This window comes from Perna viridis, chromosome 7, assembly GCF_037379345.1.
Source record: "Perna viridis isolate PV_CMFRI_1.1 ecotype Kerala chromosome 7, ASM3737934v1, whole genome shotgun sequence".
In the NCBI taxonomy this organism is placed as follows: Eukaryota; Metazoa; Mollusca; class Bivalvia; order Mytilida; family Mytilidae; genus Perna; species Perna viridis.
Window position 1 is genome coordinate 31,518,921 of NC_142451.1, and position 9,670 is coordinate 31,528,590.

The following is a 9,670-nucleotide window of genomic DNA, read 5'->3' on the forward strand; positions in this document are numbered from 1 at the left end:
TATTAAGAGGTGTCAATAATGGAGAGATTTTAATAGACCCTTTTGTGGCAAGTTTATGAGCATGCTCAATGTACACTTCCGCAAGGTTTGGCTTGGGAAATGAATTTTCCTCGCGGAAGTGTATATCAAGCATGCTCTACGCATGCTCATCTACTATCCCACAGTTAGCATAAAAGGGTATATTGTCATCGTTATAACTTTCATATTTGTTTCAAATTTGCGTTACACAAAAGGCCAACTCGTAAAAAAACCAGAGTAGATGAGTATTTCAATGATCTAATGGGAAATTTAAAATGGTTCATTCGAAAATACTATTTTAGTAGTATAATTGCAAGACCAAAATAAGTGTTAAAACGGAAATCACTCGGAACATCCTCGTGTGAGGAGAACTTAAACTTCAAACAAACACAAATCTTAAACATATGCGAACCTCTCTTTTAAAGAGTCGCATCTTTTGAAGGAATAAATATTGTTTTCAAGGTTTTTCTCTCTGAAAGCAAATGGAATCAGTCACGAAAAAAGAACACTGATTTCATGTGACCATTGATTTAAACTATCCGTTGTAAATTTTGTGGATTTGGTACATAAAATATGTCAGTTTTGTGAATAATTACTTGTGTAATTGTTTTTTGCTCATTTCTACAATCTTTCCAAATGTTCGTTCTTTGGTTCGTGTGAACTCTTAATTCCGAAAATACGAAAGTGTAATTCATTTATCAAAGCGTTCTAGAACAGAGTAAAATACATTATAGGCAGATCCAAGGGAAAGCATGAAGACGTTCCCTATATGGTGGAAAACTTTGGTTAGTTTATAGAAAAATATAAATTAAATCACAGGAGCTGAAATGAAAACAACGTCCCCCTTTTGGGGGATTTCCTGGATCAGCCTCTGATTAATTTCTGCTATACGATCATTATTTGTACATTAAAGTATTAAATATCAGGTTAACCGCTTTATTGAAAAGTAGTTGTTTCCACACCCTACAAACAAATAGGTTTTACAGTGAAAATCGTCGAATCTTTTTAGACAAACTAATTCTCATTATAAGCATTGAATTTATAGTAGCGAATCACGAAATTCAGTGTCATTTTGTCAAATGTTTCCAGTCACAAATTTTTAGTTGAATTTAATTTCTCATAAATGTTTTCGATGAAGGGGTCCATTATTTTTGGAATGTATTTAGCAAGTCGAAAACCCCAAGTTAAATGGGATGGAAAACATATAGATTATTGACTATTAATGGTATGCTCATAAGAATCCATAAGTATATACTCAAAACGAACATTGATAGGTTTGATCAGGAATAACATTCATCAAACGAAAAACACATCTTAATAATCCAAGATAACATCAATAAAGAAACAACGAAACAAAGACGTTTTGTCGAGATTCGGTATAAAAATAACTTGTACAATAAGCATCATATTCAAGACTTTACTAGGCTTCTGGAATAAGGTTATGTTGCTGCAAGATTGAAGTAATCACTACAAAAGTTTTATGGTCATCATCACGAACTCGTGGTTCATTATAGTGTATCCATATGGGCATGGTTTCACGAAGCACTCTGGAGACTTGCGTCCACGTTAATCTTTAACAAACTAATGAGACTTAAAGTGTACGCAAGTCTTACGTAAGCTTTGTGAAACGATACCCAGCATTATGAGAACCGATTTGTTCACTGTGCACTTTTCCTTTCCTTTAAAAGGACGTAATATTTCATGAGCAAATCGGTGGATGTTTCTAGAAAAGCAGAGTATGCATACCAAACCGGTGCAGCTAGTCCATGCTCCCAGTATTAAGTGGAGACCATGTTGCTCTTTGAGATTTGTTTCCTTATTTCATGTTCTTTGCTTTGTATGTCTTTCCTGTCTTGTCGTATCCTTGGAATATATTCGTTTGATTTCCGCTTGAATCGTGGTTCCCTTGATTACTCTTTTACTAAATAGGTAGTTTGATCGTTGAATATTGTTTGAAGATACACTGCGCAGAAAAGGAGCTTTTTCACAACCAAATATGAACCAGCTCTATGTCTAGCTCGGGTAAAACAACAAAACAAAAGCAAGTTTACAAACGTAAACCAGCTAACTGAACACATTAACAGCCTATATATACATTGGAGAAAACAAGAGGCTCACATGTTATATACACTAAGTAAGTCCAAATGCCATGTAGCAGTACTATGGTTTTAAAGGGTGGCTGCATGAAAAAATTCATGCCTGGCTCAGCTCGTCTTTATAGCTTTGAGATATGAATGCAAAATGCATGATAAACAAATAATGTTTGAAAGACAATGGTAAATTTTTCATGTAATGCATGTGAAAAATCGTCAGGGGCAATCAATGGTATCCATAGTACATACATGCATTTACTTCTTTTATGAGAATTTTAATTAGTCTCAATCTTTCCAGGTTTAAAATTTTTGGAGAAAAAACAGGATGAATTTAATCATTTGAAACCAAATCGGCGTCAAAATTCTACAACTATTTTCAAATCTAAGATTTTTGTTTGATTGTAATTGCAGATTAAATAGTGAGTCAAAACTTCACTAATTTATCAAAGGTTATAAAGTTTGAAACCATTTTCTGATTATTACGTATAACCAAAAAAAGGTACCTCCTCTGTAGAAAGCTCATATTAATATCGCAAATAAAATCTGATAAAACGGATACTAATCGAATTATATAGTTCAATTTTAGGCGAAAATCTCAGATCAAATAAACCTATATCTGCCAACAGCACATTATAGAATTTTTAAAAGCTATTTGGTAAATGTTGATTTGATTTTTATAGATTTCCCATGTTGATAGCAAACCGTCATCATCGAGAATCAAAGGAAGCCATCATGGTTTTAGTCTTATCCTTTTTATGCCGGACGCATTTTTAAATTAATGTTAATGCATATCAAAAATTATTAAGTAGCTATTACACTCTTCAGTGAACAGATGACTTTATTAAGGGATTTTAAATTCAAATTAGGAACGGTGTGCAAAGAAAAGTTTTGTTACTCGATGACTAATGGCTTTCTAATATCGTTGCGGAAACAACCAGAAGTCCCAGGCGATAATTGCGGGGACAAAAATTCCATTGCAATCTGGCACATTTAAAACCGTAAAAATTTTGTAAAATGTTTTAACATGTAGGCATAAATGAGTTTCATCAATGCATGTAGAAATAATTTGATATTAAAGTACAACTTGCATTTGAGGAAGTTCAACAAATTCTGTGTTCTTGAAAAAATTTCGAATGTGCATGTGATTCGGAAATTTAACGGGTTTTTGTGAAAATTTTCTTTATCTTTTTTGGTTCTTCTTTTTTACTCTGGTAACTGAATTTTGATTTCATCTTTTTATTGAACGCATAAAAGATTGTTTTTTTCTGCATGAACAATTACATTTAGTTGCAAGTAAGATTATCGTAATGAAAACCCTTAATTGCTTAGTTTGTTTATTTGAGTTTTGCTTCCTCTCGCCTTACTCCATAAGAAAGTCTGCTGACCGAACAACGCACTGTAAAAGTTCCCACTAAAAAATGATGTGACAATCATATGATAACAGGATATTGTGTCTCTGGCATAACTACATTGTACTTTCGAAACTCACCGGGAAGTAACTAAAATGCATTATACATATACGTGTATAATGACATGCAAAAGGAACATCCAAGGTCTATCAAGGTCATTTCAACCAAAAAACCAAAGGAGATGATTTTGACATAACAGTTGGTATTATTGTGTAATGAATCAACAAAAAAATATTTTGCTTTATTTTGTATTTTTTTTTATTTAAATTGGGTCGAAGTTAATCATGCCCTTTGTTTATTTTATCGTGTGCGTGTTCTTAGTCGGCAAAATTTTTTTTTGGGGGTTTTCTGTTTTAATATATACATGTTTTTAAAATTTTGACCTCGGTCATGATAGTAAACTGTAGATTCATATAAAAAATGCCTAGAAATATATCAATTCAAAATTTTAATTATGATTCAGTAATGGATCATGAACATGTAACAAAATCACTATGTACAGAAATATTTGTGTCTCTCCTGCAATTTCTCTGACGCACCGAGAGTATTTTTTTACATGGATTTGCTATAGAAATACATACCCTGGATTTGGCGAATGTTTAACAATAATTAACAAAATCAACTATCAGACGCCTTTCTCGCAGAGACACAAAATTTACAACAACAATCACACACTCTTACATATTTAGTTTCACGAAGTTATCACAATCAATTGTTTGCACTGTCATTATATTGTCACTATGTATCATTACGACCTTTCAATTTCCGGTTTTGAAAGCACTGGTTTGTGCAAACTCAGGGGCGATGCTGATGACAGAAAAGCAGTAGCTGGTGCTAGTGAAGATGAAAGTCCTAAGCTAGGTACACCACATGTGCAAGGTTTTCCGGAAGCGATACCACAAACACCTGAAGGATGTGCAGATTCCATCCAAGGGAAATGCATTTTTGGGACGGAGGCAATAGAATGAGTTGGTGTCGAGCTTGACAACGGTGAGCTAGATTCTGCTGTAGATACTGGACGGTGGAGTGATTCAAGGCCGGGTCTGTATATAGGTGAACTAGTGTCGAAACCGGGTACTGGTCGCAGGGGGGAGCTAGTATCAAGACCGACGAATGGACGGTGTAACGGACTGTTCATTGATTGTAGAAGGTCAAGGCGAGGCTGAAGTGGACTTGACAAAGGTGTGAAAGCTGAGTTTCCAGAAGACGGAAGTCCACCGAGACTAAGGCTTGGATATGACATAGCAGCAGGATTTGGAAAGCCATAAGGGTATGATGCTTGGGCGGCGGCAGCAGCGGCAAGATAGGCGTAGACCTGTGGGTCAGCTGGGATTCCGTACGGCCATGTCATTGCCATGCGTTGCCTCTTGTCTTTCATGCGTCTGTTCTGGAACCAAACCTGAAGAAAAAAAAAGAAGATAAGTTTCAATCGTCTATCTGTTCAAAAACGTAAACCTTACAGCGGCATTTGTTTCTGTTGTTAATTTAGATATCACATTCCATTTCTACATTCTGATATTGCTTCTTGTCTTTACCTTGGTAAAATGTTGCTTCCTGGTCCTCGAGTTTTGTTTTGCTTTTCATATTTTAATAAACAACTACTAAGTGAACTACAAATAATTTATTGAAATTATGTCATAATAAATACCTTGATTGTGCTTTCAGACAAGTTGAGCTCTGCAGCAAGTTCGCATCGTTTAGGCCTGGATACGTAGTTCTCCTTAAGAAACTCTTTCTCAAGTCTATTCAGCTGTTCTTTTGTGAAAGCTGTTCTGTATCGTCTCAAGTCTCTCTGGTCCTGTGTGCTTTCTGTAAAAGTAAAAAAAAAACATCAGGTAAAAATAAAAAAGGTTGCATTTTCACAAGTGCAGTTTAACTATTATGGCAATATTTAGTAACATGTGTCGTGTTTGAGAGTTGTTAATCAGTAATTTTAACGATAATTAATGTCAGTTTGTTAAATAAGAGTATTTAATTTCATCTAGTGTTGTTTCGTTTCAGAAGTTTTCTTCTTTCTCTAATGATGCACACCCGTTTAGATTACTATCTGGTCCGCCATCTTTGATGCTCTCTTTGTACAAATTTTGCACAAGTGGTAATCGTATTAAGACAGAACGCATTTTCTTTAGATCATCTTACATGCTAATGTGTGTTAAAGATTTTAATGCGTTATGCCAAAATTTTGAAATAATTCCTTTTAAGCCAAATTTGATTACAATTGCATTTTTGCTGCAGTACGGACTATTTATTTTAATTTTAAATTTTGGAGGACTAAGCACGGATCAAAGAACCGAAATATTTTACGAAGAAAGCGCCAGAAAGTTTAACAGTTGTTTTATGGGTGTATGTTGTAAATGACCAGAATAAAACCAAGTAAAAATCAATTTATTTGAAACTTGACATATGTTTAACTGGTGCATATGAACATTATAAGCGCGTGCTGAAACGCTAATAATATTTTGATAATAGATTTTCGCGAATTAAATGAGGTGAAAGTCTTTGATTTTAAAATTGAAACCTTTTCATTTTTTTCATTTGAATATCAATTTATGCAGGTGTTTTCACTTGTTTTGGCCACTAAAAACTCATGGCGATTGAAAAACAGCCTCCTCCCACGAGTTCAATTGGTACGTTCCAGCTTCAATTTACTGTATTAACAGTTTTAAAGTCCTTTTACAAATAGATTATTACCCTGTTTAAGTTTGCAAGAGACATAAAAATCTTGTTAAATGTTATTAGTGGAGGGATTTAATGTCCAAAGGAACATTATAGTTTTCAATTGAGAAATTCAGTATAGTTCATTGAATCTTTTGCAAATTTGACATAGGCCCATTAAGTGGAAAACATCAAAAGACAGACGGTATATACAATTTAGAGTGTGGTGAAATTAAGGAATTTTGTGTTTGTACACAATGTAAGAAATGCCAAGTATTAAACGAAAGATGAAATAAATGTTTTCCACTAAGAATTTTATGATGATGATGAGAGATACTCCCCTAATGCCTTTGTTCGGAATACCGTTTGATCTATGCCAAAGACTTGCCTACCCGAATTCCAAATTTATCATTAATAGCGAGCAGTGGGCTAATCATTTAATACTTTTGGACTTCAAAACGAATTTTATGGATAACATCAATAATCGAATTGACATAAAGAAAGTAATGAATTCGACTTCAGTTGATTAATCGTGGAAGCTCCCATAAATTCTTGGTAAAAGACAACAAAATAAAACTAACCAGAGTTCTTTTTTTTTTTCGTAAATTATTGTGGTCTTGTTTTATAATAATTAATATTGTCTTATAAAAGTAAGTGGTTAAATCTCTCATTCATAATATTTTATTTTGTCGATGTTTGCGTCAATTGAAGTGACGTTAATTGAAGTAATCGTCCCCAAACTGTAATTATAAACTTTCATAATTGTAATTGATTACAAAAATTCAAACATGGTTTTCGTTTTAAGAAAACACGAGAAAATGATTTCTTTCACATGCTTTTCTTAGCGGTCAAATTTTAAATCACGCGTAGAAATTTTAAGATGTGCCATTTTGAATTATAAAACTGAAGGGGAAAATGTTTCAAATTGAATGCTATTTACATGAAAAGGGAAACGGGTCTATCGAATTTGTTTTCGCTTAATTTCCCAAAGCATGTGGTTCTTTTCTGAGTTTGCAAATCATCAAAAGATTTTGTTAATAGAATAACATTTATTCAAACCTTTTGGGGTATTATATTAAGATTTTATAGGTATTTATTCATAGACCATTTAACTTAAATCATCTAGATTTCTTTCAGAAGAAATTCACTTTAAAACGAAGGCGAAAGCGTCTAAAATGTATCAATAATGACAATTTGTGGAAAATTCTTTCGAGCAAAAATCCCCCAATTTCTTAAAGTTGGATGGGATTTTTTTTTCATTACAATCAACGTTTGGGCTTGTTAATTATAACTTCATAGATTTTTGTTTTGTTTTTGTTTTTGATTTTTTTTTTAAATGCACTGTTATGTCTTTGTGTTATATTAGTGGACATTTAATCAAAACTTTAACTGCTACATATAACTTAAATTGGGACAATTATTGCATATGTTTAATATGCGAACAATCATATGAATGTTCAAATAAATTAGAGACATTCCGCATAGACAGGTAAGCATAAATTATTCTCATAAGATCTAAAGGTATATGTTAGGAGACTTATTTTAAAGAATAAATAATATACCTAAAATACTACATTTAGAATAATATTAGATAAAAGCTAAAAGATGAACAAGTTTGATATTGGTAAAGTAAGACATATTAATTACCTTTATATTTTCCAAAGCAAGATTTTTCTGGTGTTGACCCATCGCCATTGGAACCATCAGAGCATTCGGACTGTGGAGAGTCTGGAAAATCTATTCTTTTTTCCAAAGAATTCGAGAGTTTTCTGCACGGATCAGAAATCTTCAAACCATCTTCTGTAATAGATGTATCACTGAGAGACATGTTCGGGGAACTGTTTGGTGAAGTGGGTAAAGAACCTTGCATGTTGTATAAAGGTATAGTGTCCACAAACACAAACTAATAAAATGTTTAGAGTCCACAAAATTCACGCACTGCGTCAATAATAAAATGTCCTTGAATATTTCAGTGATGCGGAAAATATGCAGATCTTAGCCGATCAAAGAGATTATTACAAAATAATGTTTATCCTTTTGAAAGTCACTAATGTACTGAGGTACAACTGATGTGGAAGCCGTTATAAACCCTCTTGGTGTTCAATCAGGCGTGAAAATCTAAACAACCCAATTGAAGAATTAATAGCTGTTTCAATTGTCATAAATAAATCAAATTCACTTGTTTGAAAAACATCTATTCATTCGGTAATTGATAATCCTTTAACGATCATCATGGGCGTGGTTAAACAAATGGTGTGAAAATAGGCGGAGTTTAACAAAATTTGCCCAAAGCTGATATACGATTGGTCAAAATTAATGAGCCGTGTCCAATGAAGATGTCGAACTAATTTCTTGTCAGTGTCATGTAGGTGTCTTCTTCATAAACATGTAAATGAGTTCACCTGTCGTGTAATTATGTCAATTTTGTTTTTAATGATTTGTTGCATTATTACAAAAATGCATTGGACAACAAATAGTTAGTACCCTTATTCTAAGACATGTCATTTTATATCTCTGTGGCATGAATTATGTACATTAATGCGAGAATCAGAAATGCCAAAAATATAGGACCAAAAATAATAAAGAATGGATTATATGTTACAAATTGTGACTAATTATTTTTCCACCTCTAAAATGTTAACAGTATTTTTTTTCTTTATAATCACCGCGTAAACAATTTTTATTTTGTTATTTTGAAATAAGGAGTTAAGCCATAGATTGGCACAATCCATTTTTCCCTTTGGAGTCAACATTACGTACGAATTGAAAGCATCCTAAAATTGAAAGCAACAAGTAAATAATATTCAAATCCAAGTGCCACTCCAAATAGAGGTTAGAAAAACTATTAGGGATGTTTTTATTGTTGGTTATATATATATATATATTACGGAATTAAGATAGGTTAGGACAATTTAGGAGTACATTTTTTTTTATTTTTGAAGAGTTTTTGCAGATTTTTTTCAAGCTAAACATGTACACCGTTACATATATGTGTAAATTAAACAAGAGAATTATCTCTTACATGTCTTATACCAGAAAGTTCATAGGTTAATACCTATATTTATATACATCGACTCGCGAAAACCAATTGTGAAGATGAGACTATTATGGATAGGTTTTTATGAAAAAATACTTGACAACTGATATTTATAACATACATGTATATCTAGTCCATGTATGCTACAATATTCTGCCATTGGTCTGGAGGACGTTCGGGTGATATTATATTTTCTTGTGCACATGACAAATTTGTGTGGATATCTTACATTGCATGTTATTACTTTTTCACTCGATTTTACCTGTTTTTTGTAGCCCCAATATTTAATGATCCGGGTTTGGAATTAGACCTATTTTGTTTCTTTTTGAGCTATAAGTTGTTCTATGTTGTATACATACCTACATGGATATATATCATTCATGTACATGTAGGATGATTTCTAATTTCTTAAACATGCATAACTTGTGTCGCTTTTTGGTTACCATTTTCCTCAGAAT

At 32.9% G+C, this 9,670-nt stretch overlaps 1 protein-coding gene across 1 annotated transcript; it reads right to left on the reverse strand.

Annotated features, from left to right (window-relative positions):
- Positions 1–3,953: 3,953 nt before the first annotated feature.
- On the reverse strand, positions 3,954–8,324 carry LOC148612295 (uncharacterized). The gene is made up of 3 exons (XM_088593604.1): positions 7,823–8,324; positions 5,169–5,329; positions 3,954–4,919 (listed from the first exon to the last, which is right to left on the reverse strand). The coding sequence occupies exons 1-3, from the start codon at positions 8,043–8,045 to the stop codon at positions 4,269–4,271; spliced, it is 1,035 nt and encodes a 344-aa protein (XP_088449730.1). The 5' UTR covers positions 8,046–8,324; the 3' UTR covers positions 3,954–4,268.
- Positions 8,325–9,670: the final 1,346 nt, after the last annotated feature.

Bases quoted from the DNA above. Each gene is read 5' to 3' on its own strand.
- LOC148612295 (XM_088593604.1), bottom strand. From the start codon at position 8,045: ATGCAAGGTTCTTTACCCACTTCACCAAACAGTTCCCCGAACATGTCT. The intron at 5,330-7,822 runs GTAATTAATATG...TTACTTTTACAG, and splicing joins TTGCTTTGGAAAATATAAAG to AAAGCACACAGGACCAGAGA. The intron at 4,920-5,168 runs GTATTTATTATG...TTTTTTCTTCAG, and splicing joins TGTCTGAAAGCACAATCAAG to GTTTGGTTCCAGAACAGACG.